The sequence below is a fragment of the Anomaloglossus baeobatrachus genome, chromosome 5 (genome assembly GCF_048569485.1).
Source record: "Anomaloglossus baeobatrachus isolate aAnoBae1 chromosome 5, aAnoBae1.hap1, whole genome shotgun sequence".
Lineage (NCBI taxonomy): Eukaryota > Metazoa > Chordata > Amphibia > Anura > Aromobatidae > Anomaloglossus > Anomaloglossus baeobatrachus.
Window position 1 is genome coordinate 551,500,895 of NC_134357.1, and position 26,168 is coordinate 551,527,062.

At 48.7% G+C, this 26,168-nt stretch overlaps 1 protein-coding gene across 1 annotated transcript in view; it reads left to right on the plus strand.

The window, feature by feature from the left end:
* LOC142312968 (uncharacterized) overlaps positions 1–26,168 on the plus strand; it is a 408,714-nt gene that overhangs the window by 369,498 nt on the left and 13,048 nt on the right. Inside the window, exons 8-9 of the mRNA XM_075351957.1 lie at positions 2,683–4,084; positions 6,199–6,295. Of these exons, the coding sequence (XP_075208072.1) occupies positions 2,683–4,084; positions 6,199–6,295 (1,499 nt within the window). The remainder of the gene's footprint in view (positions 1–2,682; positions 4,085–6,198; positions 6,296–26,168) is intronic.

The window sequence follows — 26,168 nt, forward strand, 5'->3', positions numbered from 1 at the left end:
TTGATGTACTCGGACATGGCTTGGGTCTCTGCCTGGGACAGAGAGTAGATACGGCCTCGCGGAGGTTAGGAACCACTAAGTAGGTCGATAGGGCAATCATATGACTTATATATTATTATTATTGTTTATTATTATAGCGCCATTTATTCCATGGTGCTTTACATGTGAAAGGAGTATACATAATAGGGACAAGTACAATAATCATAAACAATACAAGGCACAGACTGGTATAGGAGGATAGAGGTCCCTGCCCACGAAGGCTCACAGTCTACAAGGGATAGGTGAGGATACAGTAGGTTAGGGTAGAGCTGGTTGTGCGGCGTTATATCAGACTGAGGGATACGGCAGGTTGTAGGCTTGTCGGAAGAGGTGAGTCTTCAGGTTCCTTTTGAAGCTTGTCAAGGTAGGCGAGAGCCTGATATGTTGTGGCAGAGCATTTCAAAGTATGGGGGAGGCACGGGAGAAATCTTGAGGTAGAGTCTCAGCTGCCTTCTTCATGAAGACGCCCATGTACGAACAGTAGGCAGATAGTAGACCCGGAAGATTAGAGGGCATCACTAGTGGTGGGGCAAGATGGACTGAAACAAGATATTTTTTGTGACAGGGCTGACCCCACCTGAGCACATCTCTAGATCTCCAGTCCAAGACAGGCTTGTGAATCTGAAGCCACGGTAGACCCAGTAGCATTAGTTGCTATAGCCCAGGAAGCTCGTAGACGGTGATCTTCTCTGAGTGCAGCATTCCCAGGTGGAGCTGTACTTGCTTAGTGATGAACAGGATAGCCTCGAACAGAGGTTTTCCATCCACGGACAACACTGCTATGGGAGTTGGAAGTGGGAACCTGATACCGATCCACAATGGCCTGTTGAATGACGTTCTCGGTGGAACTGGAGTCCATATAGGCCAAATCAGTGAATTGGGTGCTGCCACAGGATACAGACACTGATATGAATAAGGATGGAGAGGAATTGCTCTCACCTAGGGTAGCCTCTCCTGGGGACCCAAGGCTTGGAAGTTTCCAAGCTCAAAGGACAGAAATGGATCAGCTGAGTAAGATCATTGCAGTACAAACATTCCTGTGCAGTACTATGGTACACCAAACAGGGCTTTGCCGGGTTCACATGATCTACCTCCATGCTCTCAGGGAGAGCAGCGGGAACCACTGATCGCGGCATGATAGGTTTCTGGAAGGTAGGAGCCAGGAGCAACAAAGTGCTCTCACGGTTTGACTCTCTGGAGCGTTCTTGAAACCTGAGATCGATGCTGATAGTTAGAGATACCAGGTCGTCCAGGGAGGCACTTCACGGCTAGCCAGTTTGTCCTTCATTCTTCTGGACAGACCCTGCCAGAATATAGCCACCAGCACCTAGTTCAGAGAACAAGATGCAGAAATAGTTGGCATACTAGTCTACAGTCAGAATTGATTGGCGAAGTCTAGGAAGCAAAGATGCTGCATAGAAAACTAGACAATGCCCCCCCCCCCCCGAAAGGTTTACAGGTCCAAGACAACAAGATCACTTTTCTCCCATAATGGATTAATCGAAGCAAAGGCCTCCCTGGTCATGTGACATCATAAAGGCCACTTTGTCCTGCTCCGAAACGAACTGATGAGACAAAAATTCAAAGTGCAAGCAGCACTGAATTAATAATTCCTCTGTATTGCTTGAGTTCACCATAAAACCACAGAAGAGCAGACAGATGAGGACCGAAACTTCGAGCTGGATATGTTGCAGGGGTAGCGACTACAGCCGGGACAGGATTGGGTCAAAATGTTGGTGTCAAAGCTTGCAAGCGGGTGTCCCCTGACTCCAAGTAGGTCAGGATCCGGCCTTGTTTTGCCCTTTAACAGACGATCTCTTGATGCATATCTGAAAGCTGAGAAGTAATGGAGCTAGCGAGCAATTTGGTATGCTCGCAGGTGCGAGTGTGAGTGGACCCACAGGGCTGCGGCACTGACTCAACCAGGAGGAACGTAAAAATGTGACTACCCCATCTTCACCAGAGTCTTTGATGGTGAGGATATGGTAGTGCTGAAAGGTAGCCCCCAGGTGCTACTCCATGGAGTCCCGATACTGTGACAGATGGCTGAAGGGGTCAAGGATTGGATACTGACATTAACTAATGTGGTCGGGTGCAGATCGAACTGATGGTATAGGCAGGTGCAGCAGATATGGCAGGTCTGGCAGGCACAGCTGGTATAGATAGATGCAGCATAAACAGCGGGCACAGTGGACATTAGGTTACAGACACGTGTTAGCACACACAGCATAAGACTTAGCAAATAGAATGTGATCTGATAACTAGCAACGTGTTTCTAAGGGTAGACCATGTTGCCCAGGTTCCTCCTATAGAAGGAGGATGAATTAAATACCTAGTGCGTCTCAGCGATAGGCTGAGAGGCACTTCTGCTGAGGACATGCTGGCCTTTTAAGAATAGATGCCACGCCCTAAGCGCACTCCCAGGAGACCTGTGTGACGTGCAGAAGCTCAGGGAGATGCCGGCAGGGCCAGGGGACACAGAAAACCACCAGTGGGTAGCTGGGAAAATAAATGTGCCGGTGTTCCTGCCGGGAAAAGAGAGCGGTACAGTGTGGGGATGGTGGTAACGTCATTACAAGTTATGTTATAAATGATATCCTTAAATTTGAATATATTATTAAAAATATTTTTTATACTTGGCAGATTACTGCACCAGGACATTAGAGGCACCACTGACATCTTCAATTGTTAAATCAGATGACCTTGATATCATACAAGATATAACTGAAGTGAATGCCACTATTCCAGATATACCATCAGCCCTTCACAGCAAAGATCCATCATCTGATTCTTTCAAACAAGTCTTACCTTCTGATTCATCACAGACTATTAAGAAAAATAAATGTCACAAAAGAGGCATTAAAAATCAAAGTGTTCTTACAGCAAAGAAGCCAGTTTCAACTTCAGAATATCTAAAAATCCATAAAAAAAATCACACAGGGGAGAAGAGATTTTCATGTTCAAATTGTGGGAAACATTTTAACTGGAAATCAAATCTTGTAGCTCACCAGAAAATTCACACAGGGGAGAAGCATTTTTTATGTTCAGAATGTGGTAGAGGTTTTGCACGTAAATCATATTTTGTTACACATCAGAGAACTCACACTGGTGAGAAGCCATATTCATGTTCAGAATGTGGGAAATGTTTTAAACAAAAATCACATCTTGTTAAACATCAGAGAACTCACACAGGGGAAAAGCCATATTCATGTTCAGAATGTGGGAAATGTTTTAACAACAAATCACATCTTGTTGCACATCAAAGAACTCACACAGGGGAGAAGCCTTTTTCATGTTCAGAATGTGGGATGTGTTTTGCACATAAATCATATTTTGTTGCACACCAGAAAACTCACATGGAGGGGAAGCCATATTCATGTTCAGAATGTGGGAGATCTTTTATATATAAATCAACTCTTGCCACACATCAGAGAACTCACACAGGGGAGAAGCCTTTTTCATGCTCAAAATGTGGGAAATGTTTTGTTGAAAATTCAAGTCTTGCTAAACACCAAAGAATTCACACTGGGGAGAAACCCTTTTCATGTTCAGAATGTGGGAAATATTTTGCAGAGAAATCAAGTCTTGTTTTACATCAAATAACTCACACAGGGGAGAAGCCTTTTTCATGCTCAGAATGTGGGAGATGCTTTGTATATAAATCAAGTCTTGTTACACATCAGAGAACTCACACAGGGGAGAGGCCTTTTTCATGTTCAAAATGTGGGAAATGTTTTGCAGATCGTTCAAGTCTTGCTAAGCACCAAAGAACTCACACTGGGGAGAAACCGTTTTCATGTTCAGAATGTGGGAAATATTTTGCAGATAAATCAAGTCTTACTTTACATCAAAGAACTCACACAGGGGAGAAGCCTTTTTCATGTTCGGAATGTGGGAAATGTTTTGTATATATATCAAATCTTGTTACACACCAGAGAACTCACACAGGGGAGAAGCCTTTTTCATGTTCAAAATGTGGGAAATGTTTTGCAGATCATTCAAGTCTTGCTAAACACAAAAGAATTCACACAGCAGAGAAACCCCTGTCATATTCACAATGAGAGAACTATTTTACACATAAATGGCATCTTTTTAAACATCATAAAACTCACAAGGGTAGACGCCATATTATACCTAGAAGGTGAGAAATGTTTTACTTGAAAGCTATAATTTTTTGACCACTGAGAAAAATCCACATGGTGAGAAATCATATATTTGACAAACTGAAAGAGAAACACAAATTAGTAAAGGCAAGTAAGTAAACAAGAAAGGAAAAGCATGTTAGACGTTACATTAGATTTATAATATAGTTAATAATAGACATTTGTTTTCTAAAAAAATCAAATAAAAATCAATATTCCATGTGCATTGAACATTTCACATTGTTATATATTTATATATTCACTATATGGACCAGAATATTGCAACCCTCCCCCCAAAAAATACCCAACGTTCCTCCTCCCTCTTCTTCCTAACTCCCAATCTCAGCGATCTGCCATTCAGTACAGTTACTTTCAGCGCACAATCTCCATGTCTGAACAATGTCTGTAAGTTCTCTATACTCCATTGTATACCAATATCAATCACTAAAAGTAGATATTATTTTCAACCAAATATTTATACTACTTTTTATATAAAACCACTGAACACCTGTCCTGGGACTCCCCATACAGACCGGAGAAGACACCTACTGCGGTGGATTCCTTCACTGTCACCCCACTGTGGGACTGGAATCAGGACTACGAGTATGTCGGTTACTGTCTGCTAACACAGAGGACAGTACTAAATTAATACAGGACACGCGGGGGATCGCCCACTTGGAGGCACTGAATTCCTGAATTAAGGCAAGGTTACTCTTTACGGCTGGCAAGCTTAGTGTGGTAATCAAATGAATCCTATCTAAGAGTCAAAGGCATTGTGGAGCCATAGAATTGTAATAGACAGACGCATATCAGTAAAGTGGAACGCCTGAGACCAAATTTTAGCTATACTCCGGACACATCGGTGCTAAACACTGGATGAAACAAGCATCCACATAGGAGGACATGTCCTTAACTTACACATTTTTGGGACATAACTCCAGTGAGTCAATACTCCCACACATCACAACCATCTTTTAAAGTGATGAAAAAAGGAGTCCACTAGCACGGAATTGCAAAAAAGAAAATCTTCAAGACCCAGTCACAAAGTCCCTGATGAGCCCTCAACTGTTTAAAGGGCGAAACGCGTCGGGCAGTCTTTGATACGGCTAGAAATAATTTTAGGCATTTCTTGAATAGCGAATTATTAATATCTAACTCTCTATATCTAATACTGAGCACACAGACCTAAATGACAGCTCCTGACCCTAAACCCCCAATCCTCAGTGGTTATATTGGTGATACAGACAAATTAGCCATTACTGACTGAGCACCCCCCTTTTTCCTCACTGTGGTGTTACTACTGTTGGGGTGTTTCATTCTTGAGGGGAGTACACTTTGAATACGCAGGGAGGGATTACCTAGGGTCAGTCGTCGTGGAACAGGGGCGTCTCTCTTATTAGGACGCCGACCCCTGTCGTAAGGTAGGAAAAGGAATAGGGTCAATTATCCTTCCTTTCCTCCCTGATTTTAAACAATCTATGTATGTTTGTGCAATTGTTATAATAAAGTATATGGTTTTATATAAAAAGTAGTATAAATATTTGGTTGAAAATAAGTTCTCTATACTCCAATAATAAACATGTTCATATTACAATATTATTTTGTCGGAGACTCCTCTAAATCCATCTAAATGTTATTGATTTCTGTACAAGAAACAATAAACGTCCTACCGCAATTTTCCCACGTGTGTCCAGTGTCAGTTCTTCTATATTCCCTTATATAAATCCTTGCTGTCTCCGACCAAACCTGCTGATTATGATTTTACAATCGTAATAACTTTACTCCAAAAAAAAGTATTTACAATCCAGCATGTGTATAAGATCAGAAAGTCCATTTCCCATTTACACATAATAAAAAGAGGATAATTTTCCACATATTTGGATATCGACACTTTATAAAGTCCAGAAATGTCACCAGACGTTCTCCGTGAATTAGATATTGTGCTCAGCATCATGTCTGACAGCAGTTCTAGTTCTTTAATTCTATTTTGTGTATTAAAAGCTTTTTATTGGATTAGACCTGAATATATTGATACAACATCTATGAGGAGGTTAAAATCTTCTAATTGCTGGAACGAGCAGAAATCATTATTGGACAATAGACGGCTAAGTCTCGTAATACCTGATGAAATCCATTTCTCACACCCATCTAGATGTAGGAATTCAGGAAGGGTCTGATTGTTCTCCACAGATGTATAAAAAGTGCGGCCTTTATCTCCTAAGGGTTTTATTGTAGATCACAATTACACACAATTTCTATCACACAATGATTTTTTCTTTAAACTTTTGTAACAACCATTGCAGGTTCAAGTCTCCCAAAGGAAAAGGAGGCAGAAGAAATATATCACAATAAGTAAATAAAATAAAATAAAAAAATACAAAGGTTAGCATGTAAGACAAGGTCTGTATGAAAGAGAGACAGTGACAGGCAAACATCAGAGTAAAAATGTCTACCATGAGACAAAACTACAGTGAAGGAAATAATTATTTGATCCCTTGCTGATTTTGTAAATTTGCCCACTGACAAAGACATGAACAGTCTATAATTTTAAAGGCAGGTTAATTTTAACAGTGAGAGATAGAATATGAAAAGTAAAATCCAGAAAATCACATTGTATAAATTATATACATTTTTTGCACTTTGCAGAGAGAAATAAGTATTTGATACCCACCACCATTGAGTTCTGGCTCCTACATACCCATTAGACTGCTTTCACACTTCCGGTTTTAGCAGAGCCAGACAATCCGGCTCTAAAACCTATGCAACGGATGCGGCGACAAAACCGCATCCTTTGCATACTTTTTTACATGCGGCCTGTCCGGTTTTTGCCGCTTGCGGCAGGCTACTGAGCATGCGCAGTGGAAAAAAACGCATGCGGCGGCCGGATGTGGTTTTTGCTGCAGGATGCTGCATGCGGCGTCCATAGGCATGCATTGCAAATTGCGCCGCATTGGCCGGATGTGGCGCAATGCGGGGTTTTTTGCCGGACAAAAAAACGTGCCAGGCAACGTTCCATACAGCCGCCGCATCGGCTAAATATGCCGCATGCGGCAAAAACCGGACGGAACGTAAGCCCATGCGGCAAATACGGCACTAATGTAAGTCTATGCAGGAAAAACCGCAACCGGCGGCAAAAAAAAACGGTTGCGTTTTTCCTTAAAATGCATTTTAACCCCTTCATCCCCGGCCACTAAAACACCCTAATAACCAGGCTATTTTTTTCAATTCTGACCAGTGTAACTTTGACAGGAACACTTCAACGGATCCTAGCGATTCTGACATTGTTTTTTCATGACAAATTGTACTTCATGATAATGGTAAATTTAGGACGATATTTTTTGCGTTTATTTGTGAAAATTTTTGAAATTTTGCGAAAATTTCGCAATTTTCAAACTTTGAAAATTTATGTCCATAAATCCAAGAAGTATGTCACACAGAATAGTTACTAAATAACATTTCCCACATGTCTACTTTACATCAGCGCAATTTTCGAAACAATTTTTTTTTTCCTTAGGAAGTTAGAAGTGGTCAAAGTTCATCAGCAATTTCTCATTTTTCCAACAAAATTTACAAAATCATTTTTTTAGGGACCACATCATATTTAAGGTGACTTTGAGAGACCTAGGTGAAAGAAAATACCCAAAAGTGACCCCAGTCTAAAAACTGCACCCCTCACACTGCTCAAAACCATATCCAAGAAGTTTATTAACCCTTCAGGGGTTTCACAGGAACCAAAGCAATGTGGATGGAAAAATGAAAATGTTACTATTTATCACAAAAATGTTACTTTAGCCATAATATTTTGCATTTTCATAAAGGAGAAAAGAGAAAATGCACCATACAATTTATTGTTCAATTTATCCTGAGTACGCTGATACCCCATATGTGGTAAAAATCAGTTGTTTGGGCGCATGGCAGAGCTCGGAAGGGAAGGAGCGCCATTTGAATTTTTGAACGCAAAATTAGCTGCACTCATTAGCGGACGCCATGTCGGGTTTGAAGACCCCCTGAGGTGCCTAAACAATGCAGCTCCCCCACAAGTGACCCAATTTTGGAAACTAGAACCCTCAAATATTTTTTCTAGATGTTTGGTGAGCCTTTTGAACCCCCGGGGTCTTCACAGACGTTGATAACGTTGAGCCATGAAAATATCTATATATATTTTTTTTTACCACACAACTGTTACTTGAACCAGGTAGCTTTCTTTTCACAAGGGTATCAGGAAAAAATGCACCACAAAACGTATTGTGCAATTTCTCCTGAGTACGCAGATATCTCATATGTGGTGGAAAGTAATTGTTTGGGCGCACAGCGGGGCTACATAGGTTACATAGTTACTTAGGTTGAAAAAAGACCTAGGTCCATCTAGTTCAACCTTCCTCCACCAGTTCTACATTTAGTCACTAAGTCATTTATAACCAACAATGTTTTGTGTACTGAGGAAATCATCCAGTCCTTTTTTAAAAGCTGTTATAGTATCTGCCATTACTACCTCTTGTGGTAGTGTATTCCACAGTCTGACCGCTCTAACTGTAAAGAACCCTTTCCTATTTAGGTGTCGGAATCGCTTTTCTTCCACCCGCAGTGAGTGCCCCCTGGTCCTTAGTACTGTCTTTGGAAGAAATAAGTCATGTGCCAGTCCTTTATATTGACCACACATGTATTTATACATATAAATGAGATCTCCTCTGAGACGTCTTTTTTCTAAGCTAAACATATCTAACTTTTTCAACCTGTCATCATATGGGAGGCCTTCCATTCCTTGTAGTAGTCTAGTTGCCTGCCTTTGAACTGACTCTAACTTCTGAATGTCCTTTTTAAAATGTGGAGCCCAAAACTGGATCCCGTATTCCAGATGTGGCCTTACAAGTGATTTATAGAGGGGTAACAATACGTTGGGATCACGGGATCTAATCTCTCTTTTTATACACCTTAAAATCTTGTTTGCTTTAGTAGCTGCTGCTTGACATTGAGTGCTGCTGCTCAGCTTATTTGTAATGAGAATACCCAAGTCCTTCTCCTGTTCTGTAGTCCTGAGTTTACTTCCATTTAATGTATACGCAGCTATAGGATTACTCCGTCCTAGGTGCATTACTTTACATTTATCAACATTAAATCTCATTTGCCAAGTATCTGCCCATTCTGACATCTTATCCAGATCTTTTTGTAATATTGTACTATCCAGGTCAGTTTTTAATATCCTACATAGTTTGGTGTCATCGGCAAAGACTGACACTGTACTATCAATCCCATCCAGAAGGTCATTAATAAAGAGAGTAAAAAGAATCGGTCCAAGCACAGATCCCTGCGGCACCCCACTGCTGACTATAGCCCATTTAGAGAATGTACCATTTATGACTACTCTTTGTTTCCTATCTTTTAGCCAATTCCTTACCCAGTTGCATATTGTGTCCCCTAGTCCTTGCTTCTGGAGCTTTAGTATAAGGCTATTATGTGGTACAGTATCAAATGCCTTTGCAAAGTCCAAATAAATCACATCAGCTGCATTACCAATATCCAGGTTTGAACTTACCCCCTCATAGAACCCCAACAGATTGGTTAGACACGACTTATCTTTCATGAATCCATGCTGTTTGTCAGTTATCATATTATTTTCTGCAATATATTTTTGCATGTCATCCCTTAAAATGCCCTCAAAAACTTTGCATACTACTGATGTCAGGCTTACTGGACGGTAGTTGCCTGGGTCTACCCTCTTACCTTTCTTAAATATCGGTACCACATCAGCAATCCTCCAATCCTCAGGCACCAACCCTGTTACAAGTGAGTCTAAAAAGATGAGATACAGCGGTCTGTCGATTACAGAGCTCAATTCCCTCAATATTCGTGGATGAATGCCATCTGGCCCTGGGGATTTGTCAATGTTTAATTTACTCAGACGTAGGCGTACTTCATCTTGTGTTAAATTAATTATATCGGGTGGTGGACTTTGATTTTTCACTTGTTGAATGATCCCTGGTACAGTCAGTTCCTTGGTGAATACAGATAAGAAATGCCTATTTAATATCTCAGTCTTTTGTTTGTCCTCTATAACTAACTTGTTATTATATTTTAAGGGGCCGATACTATCCTTTGTTTTCCTTTTGGCATTAATGTATTTATAAAAGTTTTTGGGATTTATTTTAATGTCATTGGCGATTTTTCAGTAGCTAATTTTGCTTGTTTGATTTCTTTTTTACATTTCCTATTGATATCTTTATACTCCTGCAATGCTATTTCTGTATTCTCAGCCTTTAAGATTTTAAATGCCCTTTGTTTTTGTTTTATTATACTTTGTACAGTCTTATTTATCCATAGTGGTTTCTTTTTATTCCTGGACATTTTATTACCAGAGGGTATACGTTTTTTACAGGACTCTAGTAGTATATCCTTAAACTTACCCCATTTATGTTCGGTATCCCCAGTTATCATGACTTTGTCCCAATCTACACATTTAAGCTCTTCCCTTAATTTGTTGAAATCAGCTTTCCTAAAATTCCAGGTTTTAGCATTCCCCCTTTGAAATGTTCTATTGAATATTATGTTGAAGCTTACCATATTATGATCGCTGGTGCCCAAGTGCTCCCGGACCTGTAGATCTGAAATTGTATCCGGCTCAGAAGGGAAGGAGCACCATTTGACAGCAAAATTGGTTGGAATCATTAGCTGACGTGATGTTGCATTTGGAGACCCCCCTGAGGTGCCTAAACTATGGAGCTTCCCCACAAGTGACCCCATTTTGGAAGCTAGACCCCTCAAGGAATTTATCTAGATGTTTAGTGAGCCCCAAGGGGCTCCACAGAAGTTTATAATGTAAAATGTAAAAAAAAAATGTAAAAAAAATGCAATTTTTCCTGAGTACGCAGATACCTCATATATGGTGGAAAGTAATTGTTTGGGTGCATGGCAGGGCTCAGAAGAGAAGGAGCGCCATTTCACAGCAAAATTGGTTGGAATCATTAGCGGACGCCATGTCACGTTTGGAGACCCCCTATGGTGCCTAAACAGTGGAGCTCCCCCACAAATCACCCCATTTTGGAACTAGACCCCTCAAGGAATTTATCTAGATGTTTGGTGAGCCCCTTGGACCCCCAGGGGCTCTACAGTAGTTGATAACGTTGAACCGTGAAAATTATTTATATTTTTTACCACAAAATTTTTGCTTCAACCAGGTAGCTTATTTTTTACAACGGTATCAGGAAAAAATGCACCATAAAATGTATTGTGCAATTTTTCCTGAGTACACAGATACCTCATATGTGGTGGAAATCAATTGTTTCGGCGCACAGCAGGGCTTGCAAGAAAAGGAGCACCTTTTAACTTTTCAAGCGCACAGACGCCATGCATCACTGATCGGCCGCTGCAGGATGCACGGTTGGATGATATACAAAAAGCGTCGGGGATACGGGAAAAAAAGTCGCGCCGAAAATTGAGCAAAGATGCAGATACGTTATGTTCATCCCTGATCAGCGCTCGGTCGCTGCAGGACGCACACACGGATGAGATGCAAAAAACAACGCAAGATACGGACAAAAAGTCCCGCCGAAAATGGACTACGGATACAGATACATTATCTGCATCACTGATCAGCGCTCGGCAAAGACGGATGAGGTGTAAAAACGGACAGGAGATACAAAAAAAAAAAAATTATACTAACAGTACCCAGAGGATTAGCAGGAGGATCACTGACCAGAGGAACTGCAGGAGGAATAGAATGCAGCAAGTGGACAGCTTCTTACAGGAGCAGCAGGCAGGAAGGTGGACAGCTCATTAGAAGACTCAGGAAGGACCCAGGAAGGACTCAGCGATAGAGGCAGATGTGATCGGGCCAGTGAAGACCTCGGACGACCCGGTGAAGGCAGGTAGGGGACGTCGGAGGGAGAGCAGATAGAGATTGAGAGGGGGAGGGGGAGACTGGAAAAGCAGAGGCAGGAGACGGGAGCTGAATAGAGATCACGGGGGAACACATTCGCAGGGGGGGAACATCGGCAGGGCGCAGGGGCCATCACGGGAGCACGCAGGGACCATCGGGGAGCGCACAATACTCATGTGGAGCAGGAGCGGCAGCGGCAGCAGCAGCGTGGTACTACAAGTACCAGCCAGTGCACGTCGCGGACATGCTGGTAAGTTTCTTTTTGCTCACACAGCCTCACACACACACACACACACACACACGCACGCACGCACGCAGGCAGGCAGAGAGGACATTCCTGAGGTGGGGGCACGTGCAGGGGGAAGTTACAAAAGGGTCAGTTAGGCCTAAGCCCCACGGCATGAAAATCGGTGCGAGTGGAGTGCGATAAAAAATCTCATTCCACTCAAACCAATATTATCCTGTGTGTCAGTGTAACGGGGTGCCAGGGGTGCCTCTGGCCTTGTAGTCGTGGCCCTTGCTATCAGGCTTACCCCTGGTTCCACCGTCACTATGGGGACAGGAGATGACTTGGTGGGGCAGAGTGTGCTGGTGGTGCAGATGTTGTCCGGCGCACAAACACTCTTCAGGCAGGGTACAATGCAATGAACAAACATTCTTTTATTCTTCACAAAGTCCCAAACAAGGCAATAAAGGTGATGATATGCTTTCTTAGCTGGGGGAAGCCTGTCCTTGCGTCCCCTCCAGTGGGGATGTGCCTGACTACTCCTCTTCGCCCGGCTCCCACTTCTGGCTACCCACAGCCCGGACCCACACCGGACTGCTTCACTCTCTGAGATTCCGCCCCGCTCCTGGTCTCTCCGGCTTCCCTGATTTCCAGCTCCCACACTCTGCCCCGGCTCTGCTGCTCCGCTCCCGTCCCCGAGACAACTGCTCTCCTGATCTTCTCTTTCCTTTCACACCCTTGCTCTCTCCTCCCCTTGTTTCTGCCGGCTCCTCCTCCACACTGTGGTGACAGCCGTCCCACCCGGCCACTAGGGGTACCCTAACACAATACACATGCACATACAAATAAAACATTTTTATTAATAACATTTCCGGGTTAACTATGCTCCCTTTGTAGGGGGTCTGCCCACCCCCTACATACCTCCCCTCTTAAAGCCTGAGCCTCCCGGCAAGGCTCCCATCTAAAAATCACATTTTTAAAACTAGGCAAAAACATGTCCAATGTAACTGCGAACCTGTCCACAGGAGGGTGCCCGGAAGAGGGTGCCCCAGTCCAGCGCCCGGTCTTTGACAGCGCCCGGAGGCTTAGCAGCGCTCCCGGTCTTGGATGGCGCCCGGAGGCTTAGCAGCGCTCCCGGTCTTGGATGGCGCCCGGAGGCTTAGCAGCGCTCCCGGTCTTGGTTGTGAGCAATAGGCATGTAAAACTCGTAACAAACTGCAAACTCTTCGCCCTGCGGAGGAGCCCCCAGCTCAGTTCAGCAGCTGACTCTCTCCGGACTTAGCAACTGAAACACAAACTTCTGCCGGTTGATCAACATTACCGGTCTTCATACAAGGCGTCTAGGACGATCTACTCCGGAGGCCAGGACCTTTTCCATTCGGCTGCCTGAGCCTGGATGTAATCGCCCAGGGACTGTCCAGGCTGTCGGCGGACCCTCTGGAAAGATACAGGAGCATAGGAGGCCTCTGCTGGTGATGGCGTGGCCTCCTCCGTCCCCGCTGGGGGTGATGGAGGTGCTACCCGGGGTGGTTGGGTCACGGGTTGCGGCACATCCAGGACAATTACCGGACGATTGGTAACGCTCTGATTGACCGCCACCACCGGGGTACTCTTTTCCGGTTCAGCGGTCGGGCCAGACTTCACCTCCGGTGTGACCGCCAAGGTGCGCCTGGAATGGGATGCATCAGTCGGCACCGGTTTTGGCTGGTTCCGTCGCCGTTCCTGGTGCTCTTCCCATTCCAGCTCCTGTTGCCATTGGGCCGCTTCACGGGCGGTCGGCATCCTGGCCACTCCGACCGCGAAAAGGCCGCGGCTTCCCGCCTCGGGTAAAAACTGCACTTTCTCACCCGGATAAAGTGTGTGAAGACGCTGAAGCGATGGGCCAGGGAGGCCTCTGGCTGTGTAGTCGTGACCTCAGTGAATTCAAGGCACACCCCTGGCTCTATCACTCCTTCAATGTTGGGGACTGACTTGGTTAGACAATGTGTGTCAGTATCTTCGTCGAAAGGTGCACAAACAGTCCTCAGGCAGAAGTTGATGCCAATAAAAGATAACATTTATTTTTGACAGATACAATCCGGACAGCAGATTTCCTGTGGAGCTGGGGACAACCTGCCCAAACGCGCCCTCTAGTGGGGATATGCCCTGGGTATTCCACTTCTCCGGGCTCCCACTCCTAGGTAAAGCACACACCGGACCCACACCAGCGGAATCAGACCTTGAGGTTGCGTACTCCTCCGTTACTCCGGCGTCCCCTGATGTTCCGCTCATACACACTGCCACCGATGGTCACACACTGCTGTCCCGGATCCGACTACTTCCACACACACACAGCCCTTCCCTAGACATCCAGCCGACTCCTCCTTCCCCGGTGGCAACAGCTGTCCCACCCGGCCACTAGGGGGTGCCCTAACACAACATACAATAATAAAAATCAACATTTTTAATAATTACAATGCCGGGTAAACTATGCTGGTACTGGTAGGGGGTAGGCCCACCCACTACATGCCTCCCCTCTTAAAATCCGAGCCTCCCGGCAAGGCTCTGCTTAAAACATTTAACTGTAAAAACATAAACATCATGGCGATAAACTCCAGTCCAGTCCATCACCTGCGGCCCGTCCACAAAAAGAGACGCCAGTCCAGGGCGCGACAGCGCAGCAGCGCTCCCGGTCTCTTAGATGGCGCCCGGAGGTTCAACAGCGCTCCCGGTCTTAGATGGCGCCCGGAGGCTCAGCAGCGCTCCCGGTCTTAGATGGCGCCCGGAGGCGCAACAGCGCTCCCGGTCTCTGGGTGATGCGCAGACGGCAAATAAAACTTTTTTAACTCTTTGGAACTTCAACTTCTGCCGGTTTAGGAACAACACCGGTCTTTAAGCAGGGACTCAGCAGAGGTCTATTCTGGAGGCCAGGACCGCTTCCACTCCTCCGCTTGTGCCTGTATGTAAGCTCCCAGAGATTGCCCCAGCTGGCGGCGTATCCTCCGGAAGGACACGGGGGCAAAGGGTGGCTCCGCTGACGCAGCCGCTTCAGCTTCTGGCGGGGGTGATGGCGTCGCGACCCGGGGTGGTGGTGGCGCGGGTTGCGGTACATCCAGGACAATGACCGGCTTGTTAGTCACGCTCTGGTGCACCGCTACCACCGGGGGAACCTTCTCCGGGTCAGCGGTCGGGCCAGATGATGCTTCCGGGGCAGCGGACAAGGTGCGCCGGAAATGAGAGGGCGCGGGCGGGACCGGTCTTGAATGGCTCCGGCGTCGCTCCTGCTGCTCCTCCCACTCCAGCTCCTGCTGCCACTGGGCCGCTTCCCGGGCGGTCGGCATCCGAGAGACGCCAACGGCAAACAGGCCGCGACTTCCTGCGTCCGGCAAGAATTGGACTTTCTCGCCCGGCCAAAGAGTATGGAGTCGCTTGGGCAGCCCCTCCACATCCAGATGGACTCTATTATAGAAGTAGTCATCTCCGGTCTCTACTTCTCGGATGAACCCGTACCCCTCCTGCTGGTTAAACTTCACCACCACTCCGGTGGTGAACTGCAGGGCCAGCTCCTCGCCGCCGGGACCGGACATTTCCCGGACGACGGTTTCAGCCATCAGGCGTTCTCTGACAGGGTCGGGTACCGGAGATGGAGCTCTGGGGTGTTGCACAGGGGAAGGGACGATGACCGGATCCCACACAAAGCCCAGGTGATCCTCCTCCGGCCGCTCAGCTAGCTCTTCGGCCGGCACTCCATATGAGGCAGTTGGTGTGGCAGCGAGGGCGCCCGGCTGTGAGGTCTCCCAAGGGGGACGCGTGGCGTACGTTGCCCGGACCTCCGTGATCGTGCCTCCGGTCTTTTCATCCCACGTGGTCTTCCAGGACACCTTTTCGGGCCGCGTGGAACCTCCCGGTCCAATCGGCAGGTCCACAAGGGAGGCTTCACTTGCAGCCGCAAACTTAGGCCGCCCTCGGCCTAGACTGACCAGAGCCATGGTGGTAGCAAGCTCTTCCGGTTGTCCCGACATCTCCATATCTGTCTCTGTTGGCTGTATGACCAATGGCGACGGTGTCAACGTTGAGACTGAGGGAAGAGGAGGTGGGCCTTCGTTTCCCGCTCTTAAACAGAATCCTCCCCCAGCCTCATGCATCCTCTTGACTCCTCCGCGGCGGTACTTCTTTTTCTTCCGGACACCGCCCACTTCGTATCTTTTCTTCCATGCCCTGGAACTGGCGCCTCCCCTCTTTGGGCGGAGTACTCTGTACCTCTTCCTCGGTACCGGCCAGCCCCAGGCTCTTCTTTCGGCGCCAACTTTTCGCGCCTTTTCTTCCACTTCACAGATAACGGCCCTCTTGCCGCCATCTTGTACCCGGTCCAACGCTACGGGCACTGTGTTCTCTTCCCACCAGGGGACTGGAAATCTTCCCTCGTAGTCAGGGTCCTGTGCCCCAGGCACGACCTGATCTCCAGCTTCTTGGGTCCCTGGCAGGGGACTCGCATCCTGCCGACTACGCCACATGAAGCGATGGGCCAGGGAGGCCTCTGGCTGTGTAGTCGTGACCTCAGTGAATTCAAGGCACACCCCTGGCTCTATCACTCCTTCAATGTTGGGGACTGACTTGGTTAGACAATGTGTGTCAGTATCTTCGTCGAAAGGTGCACAAACAGTCCTCAGGCAGAAGTTGATGCCAATAAAAGATAACATTTATTTTTCACAGATACAATCCGGACAGCAGATTTCCTGTGGAGCTGGGGACAACCTGCCCAAACGCGCCCTCTAGTGGGGATATGCCCTGGGTATTCCACTTCTCCGGGCTCCCACTCCTAGGTCAAGCACACACCGGACCCACACCAGCGGAATCAGACCTTGAGGTTGCGTACTCCTCCGTTACTCCGGCGTCCCCTGATGTTCCGCTCATACACACTGCCACCGATGGTCACACACTGCTGTCCCGGATCCGACTACTTCCACACACACACAGCCCTTCCCTAGACATCCAGCCGACTCCTCCTTCCCCGGTGGCAACAGCTGTCCCACCCGGCCACTAGGGGGTGCCCTAACACAACATACAATAATAAAAATCAACATTTTTAATAATTACAATGCCGGGTAAACTATGCTGGTACTGGTAGGGGGTAGGCCCACCCACTACATGCCTCCCCTCTTAAAATCCGAGCCTCCCAGCAAGGCTCTGCTTAAAACATTTAACTGTAAAAACATAAACATCATGGCGATAAACTCCAGTCCAGTCCATCACCTGCGGCCCGTCCACAAAAAGAGACGCCAGTCCAGGGCGCGACAGCGCAGCAGCGCTCCCGGTCTCTTAGATGGCGCCCGGAGGTTCAACAGCGCTCCCGGTCTTAGATGGCGCCCGGAGGCTCAGCAGCGCTCCCGGTCTTAGATGGCGCCCGGAGGCGCAACAGCGCTCCCGGTCTCTGGGTGATGCGCAGACGGCAAATAAAACTTTTTTAACTCTTTGGAACTTCAACTTCTGCCGGTTTAGGAACAACACCGGTCTTTAAGCAGGGACTCAGCAGAGGTCTATTCTGGAGGCCAGGACCGCTTCCACTCCTCCGCTTGTGCCTGTATGTAAGCTCCCAGAGATTGCCCCAGCTGGCGGCGTATCCTCCGGAAGGACACGGGGGCAAAGGGTGGCTCCGCTGACGCAGCCGCTTCAGCTTCTGGCGGGGGTGATGGCGTCGCGACCCGGGGTGGTGGTGGCGCGGGTTGCGGTACATCCAGGACAATGACCGGCTTGTTAGTCACGCTCTGGTGCACCGCTACCACCGGGGGAACCTTCTCCGGGTCAGCGGTCGGGCCAGATGATGCTTCCGGGGCAGCGGACAAGGTGCGCCGGGAATGAGAGGGCGCGGGCGGGACCGGTCTTGAATGGCTCCGGCGTCGCTCCTGCTGCTCCTCCCACTCCAGCTCCTGCTGCCACTGGGCCGCTTCCCGGGCGGTCGGCATCCGAGAGACGCCAACGGCAAACAGGCCGCGACTTCCTGCGTCCGGCAAGAATTGGACTTTCTCGCCCGGCCAAAGAGTATGGAGTCGCTTGGGCAGCCCCTCCACATCCAGATGGACTCTATTATAGAAGTAGTCATCTCCGGTCTCTACTTCTCGGATGAACCCGTACCCCTCCTGCTGGTTAAACTTCACCACCACTCCGGTGGTGAACTGCAGGGCCAGCTCCTCGCCGCCGGGACCGGACAACATTTCCCGGACGACGGTTTCAGCCATCAGGCGTTCTCTGACAGGGTCGGGTACCGGAGATGGAGCTCTGGGGTGTTGCACAGGGGAAGGGACGATGACCGGATCCCACACAAAGCCCAGGTGATCCTCCTCCGGCCGCTCAGCTAGCTCTTCGGCCGGCACTCCATATGAGGCAGTTGGTGTGGCAGCGAGGGCGCCCGGCTGTGAGGTCTCCCAAGGGGGACGCGTGGCGTACGTTGCCCGGACCTCCGTGATCGTGCCTCCGGTCTTTTCATCCCACGTGGTCTTCCAGGACACCTTTTCGGGCCGCGTGGAACCTCCCGGTCCAATCGGCAGGTCCACAAGGGAGGCTTCACTTGCAGCCGCAAACTTAGGCCGCCCTCGGCCTAGACTGACCAGAGCCATGGTGGTAGCAAGCTCTTCCGGTTGTCCCGACATCTCCATATCTGTCTCCGTTGGCTGTATGACCAATGGCGACGGTGTCAACGTTGAGACTGAGGGAAGAGGAGGTGGGCCTTCGTTTCCCGCTCTTAAACAGAATCCTCCCCCAGCCTCATGCATCCTCTTGACTCCTCCGCGGCGGTACTTCTTTTTCTTCCGGACACCGCCCACTTCGTATCTTTTCTTCCATGCCCTGGAACTGGCGCCTCCCCTCTTTGGGCGGAGTACTCTGTACCTCTTCCTCGGTACCGGCCAGCCCCAGGCTCTTCTTTCGGCGCCAACTTTTCGCGCCTTTTCTTCCACTTCACAGATAACGGCCCTCTTGCCGCCATCTTGTACCCGGTCCAACGCTACGGGCACTGTGTTCTCTTCCCACCAGGGGACTGGAAATCTTCCCTCGTAGTCAGGGTCCTGTGCCCCAGGCACGACCTGATCTCCAGCTTCTTGGGTCCCTGGCAGGGGACTCGCATCCTGCCGACTACGCCACATGAAGCGATGGGCCAGGGAGGCCTCTGGCTGTGTAGTCGTGACCTCAGTGAATTCAAGGCACACCCCTGGCTCTATCACTCCTTCAATGTTGGGGACTGACTTGGTTAGACAATGTGTGTCAGTATCTTCGTCGAAAGGTGCACAAACAGTCCTCAGGCAGAAGTTGATGCCAATAAAAGATAACATTTATTTTTCACAGATACAATCCGGACAGCAGATTTCCTGTGGAGCTGGGGACAACCTGCCCAAACGCGCCCTCTAGTGGGGATATGCCCTGGGTATTCCACTTCTCCGGGCTCCCACTCCTAGGTCAAGCACACACCGGACCCACACCAGCGGAATCAGACCTTGAGGTTGCGTACTCCTCCGTTACTCCGGCGTCCCCTGATGTTCCGCTCATACACACTGCCACCGATGGTCACACACTGCTGTCCCGGATCCGACTACTTCCACACACACACAGCCCTTCCCTAGACATCCAGCCAACTCCTCCTTCCCCGGTGGCAACAGCCGTCCCACCCGGCCACTAGGGGGTGCCCTAACACAACATACAATAATAAAAATCAACATTTTTAATAATTACAATGCCGGGTAAACTATGCTGGTACTGGTAGGGGGTAGGCCCACCCACTACAACGCCGCGGTAGACCCTCCACGTCCAGGTGTACCCGGTTATAAAAATAGTCATCTCCGGTACTCACTTCCCGGATAAACCCATAGCCTTCCTGCTGATTGAATTTCACCACTATACCAGTGGTGAATCGCAGTGCCAGCTCTTCGCCGCCGGGACCGGCCATCATTTCCCGGCCGATGGTCTCCGCAAGCAGCCGCTCTTGGACGGGGTCTGGTACCGGAGACGGAGCCCTTGGGTACGATATGGGAGACGGGGTTACAGGGTCCCAAAAGAAGCCCCGGTGGTCTTGCTCCAGCCTCTCGGCAAGTACTTCAGCCGGCTCCCGCACGGGGACAGATGGTGCTGCGGCTGTGGCGACGGGCGGAGGTGTCTCCAAGGGGGAATAAGTAATCCCCAGGGGCCGGTTCCCCAACGGTAGCTGGGTGGCATAGGTCGCCCGTACCTCAGTTGTCGTGCCTCCGGTTGCAGCGTCCCAGGTGGTCAGCCAGGTCACCTTCGCCGGACGTTCTGGGCCTCCGGGCACGGCCGGAATATCAAGCAGGGATGCTTCTGCTGCGGTAGCGTGCTTGGGACGCTCCTGGCCTAGGCTAGTCAGGGCCATGGCGGTGGCGAGTTCCTGTTGTTGGCCGGAGGTCTCCATCTCTTTGTCTTGCAATGTCGCTAGTAATGGCGGCGGAGTCGATGCTGAGACTGGAGGAAATGGAGGCGGGCCTAGGTTTCCCACTCTTGGGCAGGCTCCACCCCCAGCCTCACACATCATCTTGACTCTTCCGCGGCGGCTCTTCTTTTTCTTCAGGACACCGCCCACTGTACATGTTCTTCTGCGTGCCCTGGGACTGGCGCCTCCCCTCTTTGGGCGGAGTACTCCGGCCTTCTTCTTCGGCACCGGCCAGCCCCAGGCTCTTCTTTTGGCGCCAACTTTTCGCGCCTTTTCTTCGTCTTCACAGACAACGGCCATCTTGCCGCCATCTTGTGCCCGGTCCAACGCTGCAGGCACTGTATCTTCTTCCCACCAGGGGACTGGAACTCTTCTCTCGTAGTCCGGATCCTGTGCCCCAGGCACCACTTGATCTCCGGCTTCTTGGGTCCCTGGCAGGGAATTCGCATCCTGCCGACTACGCCACATGTAACGGGGTGCCAGGGGTGCCTCTGGCCTTGTAGTCGTGGCCCTTGCTATCAGGCTTACCCCTGGTTCCACCGTCACTATGGGGACAGGAGATGACTTGGTGGGGCAGAGTGTGGTGGTGGTGCAGATGTTGTCCGGCGCACAAACACTCTTCAGGCAGGGTTCAATGCAATGAACAAACATTCTTTTATTCTTCACAAAGTCCCAAACAAGGCAATAAAGGTGATGATACGCTTTCTTAGCTGGGGGAAGCCTGTCCTTGCGTCCCCTCCAGTGGGGATGTGCCTGACTACTCCTCTTCGCCCGGCTCCCACTTCTGGCTACCCACAGCCCGGACCCACACCGGACTGCTTCACTCTCTGAGGTTCCGCCCCGCTCCTGGTCTCTCCGGCTTCCCTGATTTCCAGCTCCCACACTCTGCCCCGGCTCTGCTGCTCCGCTCCCGTCCCCGAGACAACTGCTCTCCTGATCTTCTCTTTCCTTTCACACCCTTGCTCTCTCCTCCCCTTGTTTCTGCCGGCTCCTCCTCCCCACTGTGGTGACAGCCGTCCCACCCGGCCACTAGGGGTACCCTAACACAATACACATGCACATACAAATAAAACATTTTTATTAATAACATTTCCGGGTTAACTATGCTCCCTTTGTAGGGGGTCTGCCCACCCCCAACATCAGCACACATGAGCGATTATTTTCTCAGCCCTAATCGGACCGAGAAAACAATTGCACCATGCTGTGACTGTAATGCGAGACTCTTTCTCTCACACCCATTCAAGTGTATGGGGTGAGAGAAAAATCTCACTGCACTCGCAGTACACCGGTGTACACGTCGTACACACACGGCTCCGCTCCGCACACGTTGTATACACTCGGCTCTGCTACATCCACACTATAAACCCCTCCTGACCCCACACATAACCTTCCCCTCATCCAGCACCATGACACCCAGCACAGCAGAGTCCTGCATACACTGAGGAGCTGATCATGTGACCCCTGACTCCTCCCCTCCATGTGACATCATCACAGGTCCTGGAAGCACAGAGCACCATATATCTAGTGTGCGGCTCTGCAGGAGGAGGTGAGTGAAGAGCGGCTTTAACCCCTTCAGCTCAGGGTAAGGATCTATCTCGTCATACAGTGTCACGACGTTTAAGAGCATTTGGTCCACAGTTCATTTTAGTGATGAAAGCAAGATTAATTTATTTAGGTCTGATAGGAAACATTATATTCGTTGACAAACTGGGGAAGGACTGAACCCAAAGTGTGTTAAGAAGTCAGTGAAATGTGGAGGAAGTGTCATGGTTTGAGGAATGTTTTCTGCAGCAGGAGTTGAACCTCTCATACAGCTCCATGGCAGAGTGAATGCAAGTGTGTATCAGAACCTTCTTCAACACCACATGGTTCCTTACTTGTGTTCATCACTCAATCAGCCAGCAATTTTCTTGCAGGACACTGTCCCGTCACACAGCAAAACGGCGGTTTCTTGAACCATAAGTCCTGATCTATACCCAATAGAACACCTCTGGAAAATCCTTGGTGACAAAGTTATGATCAAGAAACCCACAACAGTCAAAGCACTGTGGAAGAGACTGGAAGAAGAGTGGACCAAAATCATACCAGAGCAGTGTGAGAGACTAGTGACGTCCTGTGACCGAAGATGTGCTGAAGTAATTCAAATCAAAGACCTGTACATTTCCTACTGATTGGTGACTGTTGTTACCTTCAGAAAATGTAGTTATAATCTTTCTTTGTGCTACAGACATTGTTTTTCTCTAATTATGATCATCACATTTTGGGCAAAATAAAGGGTTTATGTTGATAAACTTTCAATCTTTTGGAAAACACTGTTCTAGTGGCATGGTGTACCCCTTACAAAAACCCTTCAAATGTTGCTCAATCTAGAATACAGTGGAACCTTGCTTAACGAGAACAATCCATTCTGGGACTGTGCTTGTTAATCAAGTTACTCGTTCAGCAGAGCAAGATTTCCCATAGGAAATCATTGCAATGCAGACGATTCGTTCCACAATGTGTTAAATGTCCCATCCTGGTCCCCTATTCTATCATTCCACACATGCACAAACGCACACAAACATGTACAAACACACAAACACACAAGCACACATGCACACGTACATATTATATCCATAGATTCTAAGCTTTCGAGCAGGGCCCTCATTCCTACTGTAGCTGTTGAATTATGTGCCATTTTGTTTTGTATTTGTCTATACAACCCCCACCGGATTGTAAAGTGCTGCGGAATATGTTGGCGCTATATAAATAAACTTTATTATTATTATATGCTCACCTTACCTTCCATACCATCGCCGGTCTCCTGGGACTTGCTGTTCTCCGGTGCGGGCCGTGTATCGGGTATCCATAACAACGAGGGCGGAACTTCCTGCCAGATCGCTGACGTCAAAGGCAGAGCCGCTTGCCTCTGATTGGCCAGCGCACTGCCTTTGAGTAGCGGTGACAGGAACCAGGAAGTTCCTGCTTCGTCGCTATGGATGCCGATGCCTGTGCCTGGAGTGGAGCAAAGCGGAGCGGCGCACTACAGGACCCAGGAGACCGGCGATGAAACGGAAGGTACACATATTATATGCTCACCTTACCTTCCGTTCCACCGCCGGCCTCATGGTACTTGTAGTTCGCCGCGAACTACAAGAACCATAAGGCCGGCGGTGGAACGGAAGGTAAGGTGAGCATAATACTGTATGTGCGTGCGTGTGTGTTTGTGTGTGTTTGTGCGTACATGTGTGTGTTTGTGTGGACTGCAAGTGCGGGTTAGAGCACGGTGGATGGACGGAACCGGAAGTGTGTGCAGTGAGGATTTTGCTCGTCCAGCAAAGCTTTCTCGTAAAGCGGGTTACAAATTTACAGAAAGCTTTGCTTGTTAAGCGAAATTCTCGTTAAGTGGGTTACTTGTTAAGCGACGTACCACTGTACATTATTTCTGAAAACGCAAGTGATCACACATTGTTCTCTAATTTTGATTTCCAGTGTACATTGCAGACCGAAAAAACACTATTAGCCCCCTAGCTACCATAGCATCCAAGCAGACACCACAATCAAGAAAAGGGCATTAGGATCTGCTTTTTTTCTGGAACTTTTCATGCAGAAGCCTAAGGGAATAATGTGCAAAAAATATTCATTGTTTAAAGAAAAATGCCAAAACTAAAGCTCTGTACATGAAGACATTTTAATTTACATTTAGTGGTGGTAATGGAGTCAGTGACAGACTAAACTGACTACTGTATTAATGATCCCCCATGATTCCTGTGCCCCCGCTGCTTGGGTCCCCGCCAGTCTCTGGATTTCCTGTCAGTTTGGTCGGTAATAACAAATGTGATCTCTGCAGTCAATCAGTGGCTGAAGCATTGACCAAACTGACCAGTGATTGGGAGCGGAGGAGACGTCTAAGTCAGCAATTCAATTTATGTTCCAGTCCATACGAGACAAGAGCGAACAACTTCTACAACTTCTACTTCTTCTGTCTCCTCATATGTTTCCCCTTATTATCTCCAGTAATTGTATTATTACAGCGGATTCTTTATGATGTTACATCGTCATCTTCTCCCCATTCAGGTCCCTACAATATCGGATCCTCTCAGTGGAGATCTTCTATAGAAGAGAATTCTCCTGATTGCCCCGTGAAGGATGGATATGGACAGGGACAAGATGGCGGAGAGGATATTACACCTCACCCTAGAGATCCTCTTCCGGCTTACTGGAGAGGTGAGAGATTCTGATGACGTCACATTACATCATTCTTATCTATGGGAATAACAGATGGACAGAACTGCATACCTCCCAACCGTCCCGGATACAGCGGGACTGTACCGGATTTCAGCGGGTGTCCCGGTGTCACGATCGTGAGGCTTTTTGTCCCGCCCATGGCTCCGTCCACCCGCTCTCTCCCCGTCTGACTTTCTCCACATGAGCAGAGCAAAGCCGAGCGCTGCTTCACTGCTTGGCTCTGTGCTGCCGCTGTTATGGGTGGGCGGCAGCAGCACTCTGGCTGCCGGCACTTTAAATCTGCAGCTCAGCGTGCACTCACTGCTCACTGCTGGGCTGTTTGTGTACGGAAGTGCATCTGTGGGCGGAGCTACCAAGCAACAAGCTGAGCTCTGTCCACAGATAAAGAGACTGCAGGAAGAGGAGCTGAACACCAAGGAACGCTGTATGTGACCCCCCCCCCACCTACCCAAAGCTGTATGCCCCAACCCCCTCCTCACCAGAGCTATATGCCTCCAGTCACCCCCCTCACCACATCTGTATGGCCCCCTCACCAAATTTGTATACCCCCCCACCAGATCTATATGCCCCCCAGCACACCCCAGCTCTGTATGCCTCCAGCCCCCTCCCACCAGATATGTATGCCCCAGCAGCCCTCACCTCACCAGAGCTATATGCCTCCAGCCACCCCACTCACCAGATTTGTATGTCCCCCAGCCCCCACACCAGATTTGTATACCCCTCAGCCACCCCACCAGATCTATATACGGCTAGTTTCACACTTGCGTTCAGCGCATTCCGTCACTATGGAGAATAGCGCAGTCCGTTAACGGGCCGCGCTATTCTCCATAGAGTTGTATGGATGACGCACTGTAACGCAAGTGTCTGCGTTGCATCCGCTGGATGACGCAGCGGCGTTATTTTGACGCTGCGTCTAGCGGATTGAACGCAGCATGTAACGTTTTTTGGAGCGTTAAAATAGTGCACCATGACGGATTCCTTTGGAATCCGCCACAGTGTCTAATGATTGTCTATGGTGGCGGTTTCCGCCGCTATGCGCTAAGCGGCGGAATCCGCTGACGGATTTCGTCACGTTTTACTGCACATGCTCAGCATGTCCAGCAGAACGATCAAAATCGTTTAAAATCACTCCTGGTCTCTGTCCCCCCTCTCCCTCCTCTCTCCCCTCCTCTCTCATACTCACCGATCCCCGGCGCGGCGCTGCACGGCGTTCACACTGCTCCGGCGGCTTTTCCTCTTTTGAAAAAGCCG